The following is a 23,495-nucleotide window of genomic DNA, read 5'->3' on the forward strand; positions in this document are numbered from 1 at the left end:
ATTCCTAAAAGAGAATTCTGCAGTCTCATGGTGACTATCATTTCTCTTTACGGATATGTGTTAACTTGGTTAAGAGTGTTAGTCGCTTTTTGGATTTAAAGGCTTAGCCAAGGTTTGTGACTGAATTTGCTCCCATGAATTGTATATTCTTATAGGGTGCTAACATTGATTTGATGTTTACAACAAGTTCCGAAATGCACCACTTCGACAGTCAGATTTACACCATGTGTCGGTGAAGGAGTCTATGTTCAAAAAGAATTAATCCAAATAAGAGAACGCTGAGTCCAAAATTGCAAGCAAGTGTTCAGGGTTCCTTTAATATTCCAATTGAAAAGCCAGCCAACGCGTTTCGTTCCCTCAAGCGGAACATCTTCAGGGCAGTGATGGTAGTTGACGAGTGTAGAGATTTTCTGAGCCGGGATAACAAATTGCCGTAAATATCTGTATCCTATGTCTGGATGTTGGTGAGTAAATGAGGTCACCAGATGTCAATTTCAGAAAGGTAGTTGCCTTGTATCTTCCAAAAGGAATGCTCCTTGTGAAAGCCTTCCTGCTGTTTTTTCTATTTTTTCTATTTCTTATTTTTTCATTTCTTCATCATTAGTGACAATAGGCTGTGCAGTTTATTGCTGGATAATAACCTTAAAGTGTATGGAAGGTTCGTATTATTCACTGTCACTTGTTCGGATTCGTAGATCCCTAATCGACTCTGGCGAAGTAGTCACATTCAGGTAGTTACCTGTAGGGGTCCCATTCGATGTCCCCAGTCGGCGTTTCCACGGTACTCGCGCCAAATCCGCTCCGGCCAATTGGCTCGAGTACCGTGGAAACGCCGACTGGGGACATCGAATGGGACCCCTACAGGTAACTACCTGAACGTGACTACTTCGCCAGAGTCGATTAGGGATCTACGAATCCGAACAAGTGACAGTGAATAATACGAACCTTCCATACACTTTAAGGTTATTATCCAGCAATAAACTGCACAGCCTATTGTCACTAATGATGAAGAAATGAAAAAATAAGAAATAATAGAATAGAAAAAACAGCAGGAAGGCTTTCACAAGGAGCATTCCTTTTGGAAGATACAAGGCAACTACCTTTCTGAAATTGACATCTGGTGACCTCATTTACTCACCAACATCCAGACATAGGATACAGATATTTACGGCAATTTGTGATCCCGGCTCAGAAAATCTCTACACTCGTCAACTACCATCACTGCCCTGAAGAAGTTCCGCTTGAGGGAACGAAACGCGTTGGCTGGCTTTTCAATTGGAATATTAAAGGAACCCTGAACACTTGCTTGCAATTTTGGACTCAGCGTTCTCTTATTTGGATTATTTCTTTTTGAACATAGACTCCTTCACCGACACATGGTGTAAATCTGACTGTCGAAGTGGTGCATTTCGGAACTTGTTGTAAACATTGTGTTTCCCAAAGCTGTTGGGATATACTCTCCGGACAGGGAGTATTCTGAATACTGCACACGATCTGAAAGACAACTTAAATGTATATATTGGTAATAGATGGATTGGTGCTTATAGGGTGCTAAAAGTGGTCCACTGTCCATATAGTGTTTTTGAAAAATTGATTTGATATTGTTTAACTTTAGACCCGATTGCTGAAAAAAATCTTGACAGCTTCACAGATTTCTCTGCTGCTCTGGATGACTTTTGCCTGACTAACCAGTCATCAAGTGAGGGACAAACATTATGCTCCTGTTTTTCATATGTACTGCAACTGGGACGTACACATGAACATTCCTGGGGCTGATTTGAGGGCAAACAGAAGAACTTTGAATACAAAATATTTTCTGTGTTTGGGATAGATGGGACATGGAAGTATGTGGCCTGTAATTCTAAGTTTGACCTTCAGTATCCATCCTTTAATAGTTGGAGAATGTCTTGCACTTTCACCTTTCAAAATGTCTGAGATCTATTCTTGAGGAATTTGTTCAACTGATGAAGATCTAAGATTGGTCTCCATTCGCTTTCTTCTTACTATAAAAAAGCGAATCTAGAAGCTTTTATTTCACTAGAAATTAGGGAATGGTTATACAGCCCCTCTCTCTATCATTATGGAAACCTATGTTTGCAACAACCATATATGTTGATGGGGGTTTTTGGATGGCAGTAAGTGGAGGTGTTTGTAGGTATGGCCGATACATAGGCAACCCAGAACCATCAATCTGTTGTCATTGTCTCCCTTTGGCTTTAGAAAGAGATCTTCCTACCTACATGCATATGTGTTTCCCAATATAGTGTGGCCGTCGCTGAAAAGTTATCACTAACCTCTGGAGCATTTTTGACCTTTGGCTTGGTAGCCGCCATTCTGACGAAGGCCTGTCTTTAATAAGACGCTGTTAGTGGCACCTGTTAAATAATATATTGCTGAAGATAGACCTGCTGATGCGTTGGTATGGCTGTTATTTGTACCCATCGCTATAAGGGTACTGGTACTTTTATCTAACTCATCGAAAAGGAGTGGGGCTTACATTCCAGTAATAAGCCTAGAGTCCTTGCTATGTTTGGTTTTATGGACTGCAGTGCTTCATCCACATGCCTCCGGAATAAAGACTCCTCATCATAGGGCAAGTCTAACATTTCATTTTGAACTTCAGGATGAAACGAAGTGGACCTTAACAACCCTCGTCATTGTAATACTGCTGCACTGGCTAACTGTCAAACCTGGTAGCCGCAATATCCACGGAGGCATCTATGATGGAAGCGGAGGTTCCTTTACTATCAAGCAACATAGCCTTCAATTTAGATTTTTTAACTTCCGGTAGGAGTTTCAAATAAAATGCACTATTGACCACATTTGCCCGGCATAGCAGGCTAAAACCACAAGTAGGAAGCTTTAATATATATTACAGTGGTCACTGAAAAGTTTTTGCTGATGTTTTAAACCTCATTCATGCTCCATCTGGCAGGGCAGAGCCAAGAGATATAGGTATTTGGCATCTTCTCTGTGCAGCTTGCATCACAACTGAACCTGCACATGAGTGACCAATAGGTCAAACTGGTGCATCATCTGGGGCCCTGTACTTCTTGTCGAGCCTGGGAACAACCGCTGCCTCTGTAGCTGGGTTCTTCATCATTTTAAGACCTAACTAGATGGTAAATTTTTGGTATTTCTGACTGTTTTTTATTGGTTCTTTAAAGTTGTATAATAAACGGTCAGTTTCTTTCAATGGACGCTCTATCAATCAGACTATGGAAGCCATCTAGATCGTTAGGAGGCAAGCCTGCTGGATTTGGAGCTGTATCGCCTTCCACTAGAGCTATGTATTCAGTCCCTTCAGGACTAGTATCCCCTGGAAAAATGGGTGGGAGTTCTTCTTGATGTTCATCAGGATAGGTGTCATCTTTGTTATGTCGTCCCAGAGGCAGTATATGTGGGATGCTGATGATGAATGACACATTTTGAGTTTGTGGTGAACTCAATCTGTGTGGAGTACTAATGGGCTGGCAAGAAGGGCTGTGTTTAGTTTATAGACTCGCAGCCGGAGACAAAACTGGCAGCTTTCTTTGCGCATCTGACACTGGTTCAGGAAAGCGGGTGTAATAATCTAATAAATCTGCTGAAATTACCCACAGATCTTTAACTAGTTGTATGTTACCACCATCAATGGTTAGCATGAAATGTGTGTACTACCCTCATAAGGGTCATTGCTGTACAGCCAACCTTTCAAAATGAACTCTGGTTATAGGGACTCCAGACTCATTTTATTTTTTATACTGATATGCAGGTGCATCCTTTCCACAGTCATCATCATCCGGGTCTTGATATTTTACATTAAGCTGCATGGGACTATATGCTGGCGCAAAGATTCTGTAAACTTCAGACTCCTCTGTATCAAAGAGACCTTGAGGAGGATTTAGAGATACTTTGCTCGGAGACGTGTGCTCCAGTAATAGAGGAGTTGAGGTACCTCTCACAAATAAGTATTACTTTTGTTGTCTGTAGGACACCCCCCTTTTCTGTTTGGGCACCCTGTATTTTTCACCTTTTACTGGATCCCATATATTTGCTGCAGTCAGAACTCTGGGCAGTTAACCCCTGCTAACCAGTGGTAAAGTGAAAGTGTTCTCACTTTAAACATGATTAAATTAGCACATTCCTCATTGGTGTATTTAACCTTCCTTTAGATCCCTAATATATGCTAGAAAACGTACTCAAGGCCTGAAAGTTAAATATCATTAATGTACTGCAGCACGCATGTCATTCACTGCAGTGGCAGTGTAGAACATGGCTTCAGAACTACCACTGTAGCCCGACTTCATCAGTTTAAATACTGCAAATTGACTTGTCAAAATAAACCATTTTGGCAGGGAAAAACCTCCATATAAACATAAAGTCACCCATATGCAGACCTCGTCACCAACATTGAAGGGCACCTAGTATATTGAAGTAGGTCAAGTAGAATCCTTTCAGGTGGCTGCCGCCAGACTCTGGAACACTCTCCCCATCGAGATTAGGGCTATGAATGAACGTATGCAGTTTAGGAAGAGGGTAAAAACCTGGCTCTACCCTGGCTAGCCTTTCTCCCCGGATCTACTCTGATGCCTCTGATTCTATCTGGTTTGGATTTCTGTTAGCGCCAGGATGCCTGCAATGGTGACAGTCGCACTTTACAAATTCTTAAAATAAATAAATAAATAAATAAATAAATAAATAAATAAATAAAATGAATATGAACGCGTTCTTATAGTGACTAGAACCCAAAATCTATTTTTCACTGTGGCACGCCTAGCTGTTCTATGTAGAAAACCAGAGTGCGTATTAAAATCCTAATACTGTAGCTCAGGATTAGGACTAGATAGAAAAATAATTAAACAACTATTTGTAGTGGTTTTAGTCTGGCACTGGGGACCTGGTTAGCCGGAATCCAGTGCACTTCCAGTCAAAATCACATCAAATACCAGGCAAAAAGTGGAGGTGTCCATGTCGAAAAGGGCACTTCCCTACTAATAGAAACTGTGTTGGACCATTGGTGATGCTCACTTAGCGGGCAGGGTCCATGTCTGAAGGAAGCGATACTAGCACTGACTCCACTCACATAATTTCTAAAGTGATAGCACTCTTTTTTAAATTCTTATTATCGTCCTGCATGGTTTGCAGGTAATTGTTAACCAGCTGAAAAGGAGCTCAGAGCCAGGATGACAAAGTAACCAAGATATCAAAGCAAGATGGCGTGGACACTGCAAGTCCCTACGGACTTTCAACAACTGGTCAACCACTGCCTAGAGGACCACATGGAGCAAACTGTGTGGATCCAGGACCACACACAACCCAGGTCGGGATGTATATAGTTAGAATAATTAGCCAGAACTCTCTCAATCTATCCAATTCATCTCAACCAACACTCCTAGCATCTCAAAGTGGATTACAATTTTACACAAATGGGAGGAAGTAAATAATCTCATTTCTGAGGCAAGGCATGTTGGAACAATGCTTTGCATACCTACGGGGAGAACATTAGTTGTCCTTTTCCAAGCAAGTATCACTGAAGATGTAGGTATATAACACACTGCACCACATTAATCCAACTTCAATACACTCAGAAGGTAACTGTCCAGTTTAATAATACTCCACTGAAGACTAACCATTTCTTAGCTGCCTAAAATATATTAAATAAAACAAATAGTTACTTACCTGTAGTAGTAGTTTTGCAGCTTGAGTTTTCTGGAGTCACATGCTGTGCATTATTCCACTAAGTAGTGGTTGGATATGGAATGGACTTTTTTTCAACAGACATCAACCACCATTTGGTAGTGTGTCAGTCCCCTTGTGAAGTCATGTGTGCGCACTGAAAGTTCTGTGCATGGTCGCCATCTTCAGATTCCCCCCCCCCTTGCAGCTTGTTGATTCTTGAACTTCCCCTTCCTTCTGATGTATTGTTGGCCTTTCCTGTTTGATCACTCTCATTTTCGGGTAGGTGAGTGGGTCGCAAGTGAATCAGAATGCAAAACTACTCCTACACATAATAACCACTTTTTTTTGCAGAGTGAACCTTTTCTGGATTCACACGCTGCGATTCAATTGTATACAGTTATTCCCCCCGCAGGGTGGGGAGAAATGAGAGTGTTTGCAAACAGTTGCCTCACCTCTGGCTTAGATGTCTACAGAATAGTGTTTGTGAAAGTATGTATGCAGGACCATGTTGCTGCCTTCTATATGTACAGCATGGAGACGTTTGCCAGGAAGTCAAGTGTTGCCTCCTTCTTCCATGTGGAATGGGCCTATAGCCTTGTATGCTACTCCTGCACCTTTGCAAACTGTCTGTCCTCTTCGTGATATCCATTGTGCCCTTGGACATGCATAAACTCCTGTAAGCTGGTATGAAGAATATGTTACCTTTCTGATTAGGGTTGTTTCCTGCAAGTAGTACTTCAATGCACTCCTTAAATCCAGGGAGCGCACAACACTTTCAATTTGTGTCATCAGATGCTAAAAAAAAACTGGTAATTGAACAGAATGGTGAACTTGGAAATGTGAGAAGTCCTTTGGAAGGCAGTGTGGGTAGGTTCTCATAACCAACCCATCCTTGAGTATATGTAGATATGGGTTCCTCAGCAATCTGGGATGTAAGCTCAGTGACTGTTTAGCAAGGTGATCACCACTGAAATTATGTTTTTTGACGTCAAATACTTGAGCTCCACCCTATGCCTGGGTTCAAAAGGTTCCTTCATTATCTGGCTGAGCACCAAGTTTAGCTTCTACATAGGTCCGTGGTGGGCTATTCTCTTTACTCCCTCTAGGATTCTCTTCATTATGGGTGCAGTAAAGAGACTTCTACCCTCTAGTCCCTTTGTATATGTGACGGTGCCCGCCAAGTGTACCTTAATGGAGGCATATTTAGTTTGAGCTACAAGAAGTATATTAGGTACTAAATGACTGTTTCTTGTGTTCTAGTGTATAGGAACCTTTTTCTGTCACACCTGTGAGCATATCTGTTCCACTTAAAAGTGTAGTATTTTTCTTTTTTCAGGTGACTTGGCCTCCCTCAAAATATCCATGCTTCTCCTAGAGGATTCAAGGTATCCAAAATCTAGGTCCTCAAGAGACACACGTACAGCCTGAGGCTTACCCATTCCTGGTGCATATTTTGCCTTCTGCATTGTGAGGACGTCGTTAAAGTAACTTTATTATTTCCCCTTGGGATATCTCTATGAGGTTTGAAAACCACGTCAGCCCTGCCCATTATGGCACCATGAACATTAAAGTCATTGATGACTGCTTGCATTTACAGCATGTTGACAGCAGATGCCTGCTTTTCTGGCTTGAAACGTGACACACCGAACTTAACATGCATCCTTAGTGTTGTTCCTGTGCATATCAGTCTGCTTGAGGTGTTCACTGCATCAAGTGCAGATTTGAGGCAAGTGTTTGCAATTATCTTGCCTTCTAGAATGGCAGCATTCACAGTCTTGATATTGTTCGGAGACACGCTGCAGCAAGTGTTCGATTTCCTCCCATTGTAGATGGCCAAATGCGGTTTAAGAGTGTGCTTGAGTTTGCACTCCTCCACTGGGTCGCAGCTTCTTTCTCCATCTTCTTGACGACTATCGCCAGCATCTCACTCTCCCCGTTTGGGTTTGGCCTGTAGACGTTTGGTTGTTGCATTGTTTCCTGGCTGTTGAGAGAATGATTGAGTCAGACCCTGCATTACCCCTAATAAACAGGGTGTTGTGTTGAGTGCTTACATGGCTTCTCGATTCAATGGTTAACCTGGAAATATGCTCTCCAAATGCCTCCTTCTAGCCCAAGAGGTTTGGAGCATTGGGAGGGAGAAGTACCTTTTCTAGCTCGGTATGAACGTTTGGAAGAGGTAGCACAATTCCAAATCCTCCTCTTAGAGCTACACTCCATGTTTGTCTGCAGGTTGCTTTATTAGATAGTTTAAGTTGTCTGTCAGTAAAGGTACCAAGGGATACAAAACCACTGCTTCTGCTGGTGAGTCAGCTTTGAGATCCTGCCACACCTCTTCGTTTTGTGTACTATACCCCGATTAATAGGACATTTCCTCAGTTTCCTTCCTTGGTGTGAAGGAATTCCTTTTGCTCATCTTGTGGCTCCGGACGTATAAGGTGCCTCGAGTTCTTCATCCATCACATCCATGTACCTGGAGTTTCAATGGGATTTGAAACATCTTCAAAGACTTGAAGCACTTATTTTGCAAAATGGCCACCATTTCTGCCTCAAATCAGCAACTTTTGCGGTCCACCTCGCTGGCACGTTGTACTACATTGAGGGTCATAGTTGTCTTAGATGTCGAAGACTCATAGTCCTTCGATTCCCTCTCCCTCAATTTCTCTTGATTGTTCTTTGGCGTCAAGTGGTCACAGAGGGTTTGCCTCATGTGGCATCCTTAAGTTTGCACCAATAGGTAGGGATTTGTTTTTCAGAGAATTAGTCCATCTTTGCTGGGGAAGGGGCTGGGGGTGTTTAACTGCTAGCGTCTTTGGCATCCGCTTCTTTCACGGCTTTCCTTACCACAGTCACCCTTTCAAGGCTGATGATCCACACTCTTCAGTGTCAGATTTTCCTCCCTGTTCCAGTTCTGCTTGAGCGGGATTTCCGTCTTCCTCGTTGGGTTACCCAATGTCTTTAAGTGATATTTTTTTTGTTGCTGTGATTGCATGGTCACAGTGTGCTCACCATTGTTTGTCTAGCCTTCAAGGTTTTCGGCTGAAATTTGGCACAGGATTCGCACCCTTCGGCGCACTGGTCTTTAGGAATGCAAATACCACAGTTGATGGACCGAATGCAGAACAACATCATCGTTCTTTTGCACTGCACACCACCCCAGTTCAGACATGGCCATATGCAAATCAGCATTGACCCTGTGCCTCATGGGAACAGTCCAGCCCGAACTGCCAAGGTCTTTAGGAAAACAGTACATTTTGTGATTATCCTTTTGTGCAAACTTGTGGTGATACGGAGGACAAAACATAAAGAGATTGTTTTCCATCTCCACTGAAGCCCAGGGAAGTACCTGGGCGAATGGTTTCTGACCAAGTGGGTAAGTGCCTGATGGTCCCTCAAAAGAAATTCGGGCCTGAGAATGTTTAGCCCTATTTCTGCTTTTTCCTTTATTGCATGCAACTTTCGTTCATTTTCTGTAGCTTTTTAATCGAAGAACCATTAACACAATCTTCTGATCGTAGGAGCTCATCGGTTCTGCTTCAAGACTTAAAAGCGGACAAAAGAATCTGAAGATCGCAAACACACACAGGAACTTATGAGGCGCACGTCTGATGTCATAAGAAGACTGACACAGCAGGTCAACGACTACTCCTACGTAAATAAAGAGAAAGAAAAATACAATTCTGGTCCCAACCATTAGAAGGCAGAAAAATGCACAGCATGTGAATATAGAGAAGATTCCTGCTGCAAAAGCTGCGAATACCCTTCGGAAGAATAAAAGACATGCATGCTTATACAATACAAATTGTTAAACTGCATGAAGTTATATTGAACGGACTCTGCTTGACACTTCTTACTTACCACCAGATGAATGACACTTCTTTGGCAGGAGGAATGTGTACGGCCGCTGCTTGAATGTCAAATCAAATAAGTAAACCTGTGAAATTTACAGAAAACACATCCCAGTAAGAAAGTCTCAACAGAAATCATCACTGCCCAAACCATGAAAACGAACAAGGTAGCAACAGATCTAGAAACACAAAAAAACACAGAAGCAGACATCAGGAATCAGCCACATTAAAGAAAGCAGCGGGAATGGCAATGTCTCCCAGCTATTTTATGGATGGAAATGACTTAAGTGTCCTTCATACTATGCAGCAATGATGCACTAAGGTAACAATGAACAGAAATACAGTAAAATGCACTTTATTTCAAGTAGTGAATGGTCGAGTAAAGAAACCAATGCCTGGTGATACTTGGATTCCATGCAATGAAAAGTAGTTAAATCATAGAACTGAGAGGCAGTACTCTTCACTCCATGCAGAGATAAAACTACAGAAACTTCACGGAATGTTCTTCATGACGTTTATGGATAATGAGATCTAATACTAGGAATGTCTAGAAATGCAGTTTATTCTGTGGTTTGATAGAGGGGAAAGAGGAATTACAGTGGATGCTCTACATTCCATGCTATGATACAAGGAAGGATTACAATCAACTGGGGCTTCAACACTGAAGGCTTGCAATTCACGGGAAAAGTGTTCTTTAATGTAAGCACCTCTGCAGAGGCAGACAATGCCCCACCACAGCTTTTCTACCTGGTAACAAATTCACACAAAGCATTGCCAGTAGGCACAGAAGGGCCTCCTTACCTGTTCCCCTCCCATGTTTACCAATAGCTCTGTTCCATCTGGACTGAAGGTCACATAGGTTGCTACCAGGACACGGAGTCGATTGCTGTAGTCTGGCAGTTTTACTGGAAGATGCCCTGTAGTTAAAAACAAAAAAGGAGTGACATAAATCAAGATAAAAAAAGAGTGACATGAATCAAGATAAGAGAACAAAGCAAGGTACCCAAAGATGGCTAGTCTCTGCTCTGGCTCAACTGCTATTACTGAGCTGTCTTTAACCTTTAAAACTGACAGAGTAAATATAACATGTGCACCGGTCATGCTACAAAGTCCCCAGACAACCCTTTCAGTCTGAAGGTCTGAGCAAACACACTTGGGCATCTCTGTTATACGGCCTTGTCCGAGCTGGGATCGCTAGCAGGCTTATGACTCGCAACCTTGCAGGCCTCTCTACCCAAGTCTCTGTCGCCCAAACAGGCGCCTTGACCAAGTGCCCTAACCCCATTAAGGATCAAGTGTCCAGGAATCTGTTTGCAGAGATCTCTCTTGCAAAATGTGAACACCTGCAGAACCCTCTCAATACAGAACTTGATTCCCGCTATAGTTCTACACACCATGCAACTTTATCTTCCAAGAGCACTGACCCCATGCGGAACTACCTGCCCAGTATTTAGGGTCTTGAAAAATATCTGTGCCAGGGGCTCCGACCACCACCATGCCACAAGTTCTATCCCCACAGAAACCCCTTGGCTCAAGCCTGCAAATACGCCATGATGCTGCCTAGCCCTTTCTTGGTCAGCTGCACGCACCTGCCACGTAATACTGTGCAGCTCCGTCCGGGATGGGCTTCTGTCGACTGCTGAACGTGTGCACCCCGGTCGAGGGGTTTTGTTTCATGGACTTCCTAACAAAAAGGAATAAGATACGAGGTCACACATTACCACCGAACATAGTGAAGTCAGGCACAGGATGGTCCACATACTGAGGGAGAATTTAACACAATAACACCCACTTTCAATATTCACAATACAAACCTTGTTTTTTTACCCACAATTTCGGGTCCCTTTTTTTGATTGACCATTTCATGGTAGCAATATATAAAGCAAGTGACTCCATAATGCCTTCAGGCAGTAACATTAATGTGTTAAGTAAGTAACAAGTTGTAGTTCCACAGAGTTTTGAAAATATCATGCGCACCAATGACCATCCATTTATCTAACTATTTACATCACTCAGAATGTTACATTTTTTGAGAAATATACTACATTGCGGACCTTCTAATGGAATTGGCAAAAACAAAAACTTGTGTTCAATTGGTGTGATTTTAGTCAGAAACTGCCAATTTAAAATAGACAAGACAATTTCCTTAGAAGCGTGTAGGCAGGGGACGACTCAAGTAGTGGGCGTATTCTGTCGCTTGCACTATTTTTCAAACGTTTGACACATGCCAGCTTATTTCCCTTTATTTTGTACAAATCATACCTCAAAACACAAATGGATAATGCATGATAAAATTAGTTCAAAAGGGAAAAAATACCCAGACTGTTACTCACTGAATAAAGATAAAGGCATTATTAAAAGCTTTGGATCAATCAATCAATCAATACATACATACTTCGTGGTAATCTAACAATCAGCTAGGCTTTGGTATGCATACAATATTATAGATATAGTATTTACTCAAACAGCAACAGAGAAATTAAAGTAGAATCTCTTGGGTGAATGTCTTACTGCATTGGTAATATGGTTGTATTCAAGAACAGGATAAGATATGTGTAAAATGGAGTAAAAAAGCATATACAAACTTCATATAATCAAGAAAAATGAATCAACAAGACAGCAGTAAAAATGTGCTATCGGGTGGGGTTTTGTTCAAAGTCCAAAACTTACTGTGGCAAACCTTTTTATGAATACTTTTTATTTTAATTTCTTTTTAAATAGAAAATAAAACCGATCATTCACTCCATGGCAGCACTTTTTGAGACAGGTCAACAACTATGTGTTAGCCAGTTTCCCCCTAGGCAGCGACATGTTTTGGCCCATATGGATAGTCTAGGGTCTGATCAGTACTGCACAGTCAATTATCTAAAAAAATAGCATAATGGAATCCGGTTGAACCTCAAGGTTTAGTGTGATGGGGTGAAAATATTGTGAAAAAAACCCAGGTAAAGAAATACATACCAGTTACAAGATTGTTCAAAGTAAAAAGGCACAATGACAGATATGTGAGGAGATGATGCACAATTTGTAGAGAGACACTCCCAATTATGTGATACAGAATAGAAGATCTTTTAAGCAGTGTGGGACCATGAATCTCCTCAAAACTTATAGTGATGAGATTTTGGTCTTGATATCAGGGACAGTTTGCCAACAAATTCCATTAGCAAGTATCTGCAGGGCTCATTTACAGGTTTTTTTCAGGTGGACAATAGCATTTCAGTTCAGAACTCTGTGTAGTGGATTTGAAATATGCAGATGCACTTTTTGGCTAACTGCCTACCCTACCTGCAGAGAATAACCGCTGCTTTTAATTGATCATGTGACTGGTCATTGTGTACGTTAGCACTGGGACACATATTCTGGGGCCATGTTGATATAGAGAATTTTGATGTTTACTGCAAATGAATGTGTGATGTTCCCCAATCCAATCTAATCTTTATTCGTCATCCAGTGATCATTTAAGAATCATAATACAATAAAATCACACAAAATACATTAAAATCAGTACAAAAAAAGTGTAGTTTTATGTAAAATCATAAATTCATAAAACCAGGATATAGCAAGTGAGGATAACATTTCGTGATGCCAATGTGGATTGTCTGCATACAGCATGCTGTATACAATTTGCAGTTAAAAAGCATATCCTTACTGATGGCAAGATCTGTAAAATCTCCACGGCATCCCTGCACTGACTGAAATTTGCCTGCTTTAGAAAAAGGTAAAATAAGCGTTTTCCTTGGTGAGGAATACAATTTACAGAAAATAATAAAGTACAATGTGCTTTGTTTAGTGCATCCATCGCACGGACAGAAAGGCACATTAGCAGCAAACATACCCTGTCTGGAGTGTGCAACAAGGAAGTAAATAGTGTTCAACCGTAGTCTAGTCAGCAAAAATCTAAGATGCAAGTTATTGACCCCTATTAAATAAGGCTTGAAGCCAAGACAAGTACGAATTTGAGCATGAGCAGCAACAGTGGGCTTTCCTGCATTCTCACCTCTGCACATTTGGCTAAAAACAGTCTCGTCAATGATCTAGAAAAACTGGGTGAGAAGGTACACGGATTTCTATACAATTCACTTAGGTCCAGTCAATGTCAGGTCTTGCGTACGTAATCCAAGGGATTTTTAAGCCCTTTTCCAGTTTTAGACACCCCACTATAATTAAGCGATTCAATAAGGTTTCCTCTTTGATCCAAATATTTAACCACAACAGAAGCAGTTTCAACTTCACAGTGTTGCTTAGGTACCCTCGTCCAATTTCAGAATTACATACATAGTTGCTAGCAGGCTTTAATAAAGCTAGCAGCCTTAAAAAAAAATTTAAAAAAACACATGTTCTACCTTCTCCAGCCCAGGCTGTTCACAGAAGCCCAATACACCAGTTCCATATTTGGCACCTGGACAGCACTTAGCCTAATAGACTGTTACCAATTCTTTGACCGGCCTGCTACTCATTCTCGCTGCAAGATCTACGACCGCCTCTGTACTCCTTGCTAATGCGGCAACCCTACCAGCTTTCAAAGTACCCCAGGTGAGTCTATCATCAAAAAGTATTCCCAGGTAAGGATATGACGAAACCTTGCTGATATTCATGCAGTTAACAGTAAATGCCTTGCTTTTCTCAACTCGGAATCCAAACAGCATTATATGAGTTTTGATTTGGTTTACCGTAAGGTCCAAGCTGTTCATAAAGGCACAGAAATTATCTAATAAATCGCTGCAATCAAAGTTGCCGACCCCTTGACAATCTAAATTAAAATTCAACAAGTATTGTTCCAAACCATTGACATACAGTGAAAAAAGTAAGGGGCCAATATGAATCCCTGGCGCACACCACAATCAAGTTTAAAGGTTTCAGTTATTTCCCTTGGGCCATACCTCACACTGGCAGTTACTTCCAGATGGAGCTCTCTAAAAACGGTTAGAATACTGGGCTCAGCCCCTAAATCCGTCATGATTTCCCAGAGCATTGACCAGCTGATGGAATCAAAGGACGAGCTCAGATCCATAAAAGCTAGGTACACTTTACCTTCCTTTGCTACAGTATATACTTATAGATCAAACAATCAAACAGCACTTATAAAGCGGTACTAATCACCCCGGAGGATATCAAGGCGCGGAGGTCTTGCAGGTCTTCTGTCGAAGAGCCAGGTCTTGAGTCACTTTCTGAAGTCAGAGTGAAGTTGTGGTTCAAAGGCGGAGTGGGAGGTCGTCCCAAGACTTGACAGCGAGGTAGGAGATGGAACGACCTCCGCTGTGGCTTTGGCAGATGCGGGGAGAGGGAGGCGGAGCGCAGTTGTCTGGAGAGTTAGTGGAAGGTCAGGCGATGGTTGATGTAGATAAGTCTCTGGTTGTCCCGGGCCTCAAATGCCTTCTGCAAGTGTGTGGTAAATGAGGCAAATTTCTCTGTACGTGGGACAGAAGGACAGTCAATGTCAACTTCCTGCAAGGTGTCTAGGCCACTGTCATTTCACAAGGCGTGTTCACTGCTGTAAACTGTTCACTACTGTTACACTCATTATGGTGGACAATTGTACGCATCCGACTAAAGACAGAATCCGTCCCTAAAATTTAATCCAGATATGAAACATGCTAAGCGTGAGGCAGAGGCTCATCATTTGATCAGGCCTGAACCTTCTTGGCCTGGACCAGAACGGTTACATTATAGTTCATGACACTGCTAAAGTGCAGGCTCCACCTCACCTGGAAAATCTTCAGAGAAAAAAAAAATCAGTTTCAATACAAACTGTTACAAACACAAGGCTTGCATCTAGTGCAAGTAGAAACCATTTTAATTTTTTTCTTTTTTACTAAAAGTACACAATTGATATTTTTAGGTAAATACATTCAAATCACTTTTCATGCAACAGGATCAGTCCCTCATATTGTGCGAACATGCAAGGAGGTAGACTACCACATTTTTACTGAAAAATGTTCTCCACTGCTAGACCGTAGCATTAAATAATTCTTAAATTCATTTAATTCCTTTCAGTCTTAAAACTTGCCTCAAATATTTCCATAGAAGTAAAAAAAACAAAAAATCCCTTTAAGCACAATGGCCATCTCACAAAGTCCACTAAATTAGCCCGCTTTCCCTCTTTCAATCTTGGTCTCCCTCTCCTGCTCCTATCCTCTCTCCCCAGAATCTCTCCCCTTGCCTGCTTTTTCCCTTAAGTATTCGTTTTTAACGCATGCAACTGCACTCCAGTAACTGGTATTGATGCTCTGAAACTGTATCTTGCAACGTTGGAATTATGCTATGAAACAATGCTTGTCCTCATGTAATATTTACAACAAGGGGTGGTGAGGGACAGAGTCTCTGAATTAAGCAGAAAGCTCTCACCCAGTCAAGAGATCAGGGCTAGATCCAACACCGTTTTTTAGCTCACTGCACCATCCCAGTTTCAGAACCTGGCTGTATGCAAATTAGTCTGTTCCTGTCCCAGTGCATGATGGGAACAGGGCAAACCAAACTACAAAAGCCAATTCTTACACTGGGCCGAAGAAGGCTGAAATGCCAGAAACCGGTCCCCGGTAGCTTGTCTCCTTTCTGGTGAAGAATTGGCTTGGTAGTTTAGTCTGCCCTGTTCCCATGATGCACTGGGCCAGGGACAGACTGATTTGCATATAGCCAGGTTCTGAGCTGGGATGGGGCAGTGAGATAAATAACGGTGATGGATCAAGCCCTGATCTTTGGACTGGGTAAGAGTGGTCTGTTTAACTCAGACACTCTGTTCATCACCACCCCCTTTTTGTAAATCGTTTTTGGCCACTATAGGTGTGGCAGGGTATACTCAGACATGAGTCCCTTTCTCACTGCTCCATCAGGCTTCAAGCAAGCCGGGCCGAAGAAGGCTGAAATGCCAAAAACCGGTCCCCGGTAGCTTGTCTCCTTTCTGGTGAAGAATTGGCTTGGTAGTTTAGTCTGCCCTGTTCCCATGATGCACTGGGCCAGGGACAGACTGATTTGCATATAGCCAGGTTCTGAGCTGGGATGGGGCAGTGAGATAAATAACGGTGATGGATCAAGCCCTGATCTTTGGACTGGGTAAGAGTGGTCTGTTTAACTCAGACACTCTGTTCATCACCACCCCCTTTTTGTAAATCGTTTTTGGCCACTATAGGTGTGGCAGGGTATACTCAGACATGAGTCCCTTTCTCACTGCTCCATCAGGATTCAAGTAAGCCGGGCCGAAGAAGGCTGAAATGCCAGAAACCGGTCCCCGGTAGCTTGTCTCCTTTCTGGTGAAGAATTGGCTTGGTAGTTTAGTCTGCCCTGTTCCCATGATGCACTGGGCCAGGGACAGACTGATTTGCATATAGCCAGGTTCTGAGCTGGGATGGGGCAGTGAGATAAATAACGGTGATGGATCAAGCCCTGATCTTTGGACTGGGTAAGAGTGGTCTGTTTAACTCAGACACTCTGTTCATCACCACCCCCTTTTTGTAAATCGTTTTTGGCCACTATAGGTGTGGCAGGGTATACTCAGACATGAGTCCCTTTCTCACTGCTCCATCAGGATTCAAGTAAGCCGGGCCGAAGAAGGCTGAAATGCCAGAAACCGGTCCCCGGTAGCTTGTCTCCTTTCTGGTGAAGAATTGGCTTGGTAGTTTAGTCTGCCCTGTTCCCATGATGCACTGGGCCAGGGACAGACTGATTTGCATATAGCCAGGTTCTGAGCTGGGATGGGGCAGTGAGATAAATAACGGTGATGGATCAAGCCCTGATCTTTGGACTGGGTAAGAGTGGTCTGTTTAACTCAGACACTCTGTTCATCACCACCCCCTTTTTGTAAATCGTTTTTGGCCACTATAGGTGTGGCAGGGTATACTCAGACATGAGTCCCTTTCTCACTGCTCCATCAGGATTCAAGCAAGCCGGGCCGAAGAAGGCTGAAATGCCAGAAACCGGTCCCCGGTAGCTTGTCTCCTTTCTGGTGAAGAATTGGCTTGGTAGTTTAGTCTGCCCTGTTCCCATGATGCACTGGGCCAGGGACAGACTGATTTGCATATAGCCAGGTTCTGAGCTGGGATGGGGCAGTGAGATAAATAACGGTGATGGATCAAGCCCTGATCTTTGGACTGGGTAAGAGTGGTCTGTTTAACTCAGACACTCTGTTCATCACCACCCCCTTTTTGTAAATCGTTTGTCCTCATGTAAAGCGCTCTGATACCTCTCGGTCTAGCCAGCGCTATATATAAAACCGTTCAAATAAATTATAACAACTTTTTGTGATAGGTCCATGTTGTGAGGAAATCCCCATGTCAGTAGTCGAAACGAGTCAACACCAATCAACTACTGAGGGTAGGTAGCACATGAACTGACATGAGGAGAATGCCCTCAGTTAAGGAACAGATTTCCCTCTAAGGACATTTTTACCTTTGCCCCCTAGTTTTTTTGTAAGTCAAGGGCTAAAAGAACCATTACTTATACCTTGCCCTTTCAGGCCTGAATTGAATCATCTTGGAATGAATAACACTTTTAAAATTGTTTATTGCAGATTTATTCACATGTGCAGATTATACGGCACTGATGACTTTTTTTTAACTAAGATTTTGATGCAGATTGTATTTCTAATGCTTACCCTACTATTTAATGCTTAGTGATGAATTGTTTAACATATTTTCAACAGTTTTTATGACTTTGCAACAATGGTAATTATCAGCATTGACTATGAGAAATGATTACGAATTTATGAAATTTGTGGAACTTAATGATGTAGTCATTTGTTCCTTGTAAAATTTGGTATTCAACAAAGCTATGGTGATATTTTTGTGTAATACATAAATCGAAAATGATTTTCGAAATTTTAGATCAATCCTAAGACAGACATAAAATCAGAAAAGGCAGCAACATCGGTGTCTGGACCAGTGGAACCAAAAGACCTTTGGCAGAGCACTATAGTCTGTCAGCATCATGCCAGCAGCTGAATCAAGTTCGACTGATGCTGGGAATGTACCCATCAGCTGGTACACTGCAGAAAACCTGCAGGCAATTGAGAACGCACCAGAGAAGCTAAAGGAGAGCAGAATATTACCAGTGAAGCCTCATTAAAGACCGCCTCTTGCGCATGATTTGAAGCCGGGAAGCAGGGGTGGCAGCTCCAGGCACAAAGCCTGAATGGAGGCAGCTACCAGGTACATAGCCTCCAAAATGGGGATAGAGTCGAATGCGGACATCTAGGAAGAACTCTTCTGGCCAATTATGTTTGTTGCATATGTTATTCTCCTTTGATGGATATTGATCAGAAGATTTACCAGAAGGGAGGAGTGGAACAGGATAATAAACCTGGAGATATGTCCGCCAGATGTTTTCAAAGCGAGTCCACTCCATAACAAGATTCACTTTATTGATGGTCATGGCATGCATGCAAATGCACTAGTTGCAGGCTTAGAGTGATGCTTATAACCCAGGCTCTAGAAACAGGTGTGAAAACAGACACCTGCTTATCACTCGAGTTGCATCTCAGAAATCCTGACACCTTTGTCAGTGACATGTCCCAATTAACACTGCACAAGTTTTTTGAAGGAACTGAAACGGAGAGAAAAGCCTGGATCTGCGTCAAAAGGTGTGGGAAAAGTAACTGACATCAGCATGCTCAGCTGCAACATTTCTAGACTAGCTCTGTGGCATAGTGTCTATGGTGGTACCAATGACAAATCTGAGTGAAGGCACCCCTCCTGGGACTGGAGAGATTTTCTCTCTGCTGGCTAGTCCGGTACCTGGAGGAAACTCAAGAAGTGAGACTGAAAGTATGATTGTGAACCAGGTTTTTGGCACCACAAAATGTATAATTTCAATTTAAAGGAAATCCCAATTGGTGCATAGTTGGGGGACATTAGAATATTGAAAACATTAGGGGTGGGCGGAATTTGCGTAATGCAAAACTCTGCGAAACGGTAAAAAATCTCCACGAACACGCACAAATCCCGCGAACATGCGGAATTGCAGGTTCGTGATGCTTTTTTCCTGTTCGCAATTGCTGTTTGCGTGCTCGGGGGAAAATATCTTGCGAACACGCATTTTGAGAACGCGAACAAGCAAAATATTCTGCGAAGTCGCGGAACGCAGAATTTTGGGTAATTTTGCATTCTCTGCGGAACGCGAAATTACCCAAATTCCGCAAGTGGAACGGAATTTACCGCCCAGGCCTAGAAAACATACTGTTCTTTATCGTAGTTTACCAGATCGATTCTGAGCAGCCTGGGATCAAACTCCTATAGCAACCTCTCCTTCCCCAAAACAAAGTGTCTCTGAGATGTTAAGACATATTGCAGCATACTCGAAGTACTGTATTATTTGATTATTCTGTCTGCCATCCTTCTACCATTGACTATGGTAAATGCTGAGGAAATAACTGACCGACCTCTAAGAGAGAAGCCTTCCGATAGACTACCTCCTGGTAATTGTGCACAATTTGTGTGTGTGTAGGGACGGTCCAAAAGCAGATCTCCAAAGGGTCCAAATGGAGGCAATCTGGAGGTGTGTTCCAATCCCCAAGATCATGTTTAACTCACATGGAGTAATGTGGGACAGGGCAAAACACCCCAGGTACTTAAAAACTCCAAGGTGCTGTCCACAGCCACAGCAAGCACCAAGGAATAAAACTGGAGGAAGCTTGTTCCAAAGGTACCAAAAGGTCACAGAGGGGTGCAATATGGAAATACCATCTAAAGTATGAAGCCAGCAAGACCTTGAGAAAAGAGACTCTAGAGGCCAGGTTTATCAACCAATGATTGGAGCAACTGCTATACTAGAAGAGCTGAGAGATAAGACAAAGCAAATATTACCCTTGCCGCCTAAGTTGCATGTAGCAGAACGGAATGACTGCTGTAAAATCATCTTCCTCTTCTGGGAGAAGTGTTAATCTTCTCCCAAGAGGTCTGAATTTATGGAAGTAGCGCTCACCAGTCCACATCACCCCCTCTTCCCAGTAAACTGACAATCTAATTTCAACAGCTTCTGCTTTATGAAGCCAATGTAGTCCCTCCCTCACCTATGTTTATCATGCATATTCCTGCCCTCACCCATCATGACTTCCTCCTCACTTTTGGCGAGAGCACAATCCAACCAATCCATGGCTGCAGCATACACTTTGGCCCTCACTGTACATGTAGTATTTTCTCCCGGATGGTAGATGCATCAATCCGATCTCCACTTCGACAACGGCGTCCACCACAATTTGGTAGCTTCTGCTCTCTAGCTGCAGTATGGCTTGGCTTGCATCTGGTCATCACTGCTGCATGAGTGCACTAATCTACAAGTGGAGAAGTGTGGCTCAGGGGTTAGAGGCGGCAGACCTGGAGCTTGAGTTCGGCCCTGGACCAGGGTTTAATTCCCCGCCTCGGCGGGTCTTGGGCTCAAAATTCCACGGACTCGATAATTCTCGCTCCGGTGCCTTCTCGACTCACGGGTTCACACTCTGCGACTCTGGGCAATAGCTTGCTTAATCTCCACAACGGCCCCTCGCGGTGGGATGCCTGGCTTTCACCTTGTGGATACCCTGCCAGGGTTATCTCACAGGGGAATACCAGGACGGGTTCCCTAAGCAAGCGCGGAGATGCCCCAGGGTAAGTCGTGCGCTATATAAGTTTCATTCATTTCATTTCATTTCACATGTTCTCTTTCATAAGCCTGTAGAGTGGGCTATTGCTGCAGCATTGCTTGCACTTTTCGGAACCTCTTTCATAGACCTCGATTTCAAGAGTGATGACTGCGTGGTTCATATTGCTAAAAAGATACTGCAGGCACTCCATGGAAGCAATAAGCAATTGCTCTGTCCAGGGCATATAGTGCTCACTCCTTGTGCACGCTTGCAGTGCACCTTGAAACTCATCTGTACAATTAATGTTTCAGCCCATGCTTGCAGCAAGGTCTTCCTTGATCTGGCTAAAAAAAACAGATATTGCTTGTACCAGCATATACAGTGGCACACCAGACCTCACCTGTGATTGTGGATCATGCGGATGTCATAGATCCGAACAAAGGGGCCACTCGCACCCACAGCCAGATAGTTGTTATCCTGGGGATTTACGGCCAGGCATTTGGCTTCCACCAGCTGGCCGCAGTATTCTGTAAGATCAATGAGAACCTCAGAACGTTTGCTGCTCTCCCGGAGGTCATACTGCCTAAAGAGAATACAACAGAGAAGTGTTACAGATTAAAAAGAACTACGGGTCAGTTGCAAGAATCAAAACAAAGCTTTTCTCAAGAGACCCAATAATTCATGAGGAACAATCTTGCTCTAGTGGCTTTTAGAAGCCCAGAAAGAAGACCGATTGTTGAAGGCCTGAAGTATTAAAGAGGACATACCACTATAGCGATGTATACGTTACTCATGCTTAACAAAAATTCTCCAAATAGTGCATTTTATCCATATTTACAACCTCAAAATACTTTCTAAAGATCAGAATCTTTTGAGAAACAAAATCTATTTCAAAGAAAGTTTGAAAATAGCACAACTGTCTTCAAACCCTACCACTGCTACACCACTTTAGAATTCTGAGATTTACTGGAAGGGAAAAGAAGAGGGGGTCCCAGAACCCTTTGCTCCACAGGGGACATCTTCATTCAAATATTTTAAAATGCAAGCAAATGACCACTCATGAACAAGCATTTGCAATGCAATAGGTCTTGCATTAGGAAAGTTTGAGCTATTGGCATTGGCAATGACACATTTTTTATTCATGTTTTGCTTTTGAAAATAGCGAAATTAATAGCTTTGTCATTTACAATGCCAATAGTTTTAACTTTCGCAAATGTGACACCTATAGAATATGTAATGCAATATGTGTTGTATTTACGTGACTTACATGTACTGATATTACAAATAACAATGGCTTTTAATTTTTTTTAATAATGAATACTTAAATAAAAGTTATTGTAATTTATAGTGGCAATAGCTTAAACTTTTGTAAATAACTTTTGTGAAGATTATGTTCAGTGTATTTTATTGTGATGAAAATCCAAGAACAGAAGTGAAATATGAACATCTTTTTGTGACATTTGTAATAAAGCTTGAAACATTGAGAGAACATATTTGAACCAGTTCTTGAATGGTTGCACAGATTGATGCTGTAGTGGCGCTGAGTGATGTTGTGGTGCCCCCGAGTGATGCTGTGGTGTTGCTGAGTGATGCTGTATGCTACGCTATGTTTTGTTTTGCTATCATATGTTTTCTTTTATTATGCTATGCTATGTTTTGCTATCCTATGCTTTGATTTGTTTTGCTATGCTATGCTGTGTTTTGTTATGCTATGCTATGTTTTGTTATGCTGTGCTATGTTTTGCTATGCTGTGCTATGCTTTGGTATGTTTTATTATGCTATGCTATGCTATGTTATGCTAAGCTATGTTTTGCTCTGCTTTGTTATGCTATGCTATGTTTTGTTGTGTTTTATTATGTTATGCTTGGTTTTGCTATGCTATGTTTTTTTATGCTATGCTATTTTTTGCTGTGCTATTATATGTTTTGTTTTGCTATGCTATGTTTTGTTAAGCTGTGCTGTTTTGTTGTGTTGTATTTTGTTAAGCTATGCTATGTTTTGTTGTGTTTTGCTGTTTTGTTATGTTGTGTTTTGTTATGCAATGTTTTCTTTTGCCATCCTATGCTTTGTTTTGTTATGCTATGCTGTTTTGTTGTGTTTTTCTATGTTTTGTTATGCTATGCTATGCTTTGTTTTGTTATGTTATGCTATGTTTTGTTATATTATGCTATGTTTTGTTCTGCTATGTCTTGTGTTTTGTTATGCTATGTTTTGGTATGCTATGCTTTGTTGTGTTTTGTTATGCTATGCTTTGTTGTGTTTTACTATGCTATGTTTTGCTATGCTATGTTTTGTTTTGCTATGCTATGTTTTGTTTTGCTATTCTATGCTTTTTTTGTTATGCTATGCTATGTTTTGTTTTGTGAGTGAGGGTGAGTGAGGGGGTGTGAGGGGGAGGGGGTGTGAAGGTAGGTGGTGTGAGGGTGAGGGGGTTGGGAGG

At 42.2% G+C, this 23,495-nt stretch overlaps 1 protein-coding gene across 8 annotated transcripts in view; it reads right to left on the reverse strand.

Moving 5' to 3' along the window:
• The window catches only part of WDTC1 (WD and tetratricopeptide repeats 1), a 524,512-nt gene that overhangs the window by 231,788 nt on the left and 269,229 nt on the right, over nucleotides 1-23,495 (reverse strand). For all 8 annotated transcript variants that reach the window (XM_086957606.1, XM_086957601.1, XM_086957604.1 and 5 more), the window contains 4 exons: nucleotides 21,455-21,637; nucleotides 11,096-11,190; nucleotides 10,308-10,423; nucleotides 9,517-9,592 (listed from right to left, as the gene is read on the reverse strand). In XM_086957606.1, coding sequence (XP_086813732.1) covers nucleotides 9,517-9,592; nucleotides 10,308-10,423; nucleotides 11,096-11,190; nucleotides 21,455-21,637 — 470 coding nt within the window. The remainder of the gene's footprint in view (nucleotides 1-9,516; nucleotides 9,593-10,307; nucleotides 10,424-11,095; nucleotides 11,191-21,454; nucleotides 21,638-23,495) is intronic.

The sequence above is a fragment of the Lissotriton vulgaris genome, chromosome 2_1, assembly GCF_964263255.1.
Source record: "Lissotriton vulgaris chromosome 2_1, aLisVul1.2, whole genome shotgun sequence".
NCBI classification, from domain to species: Eukaryota; Metazoa; Chordata; class Amphibia; order Caudata; family Salamandridae; genus Lissotriton; species Lissotriton vulgaris.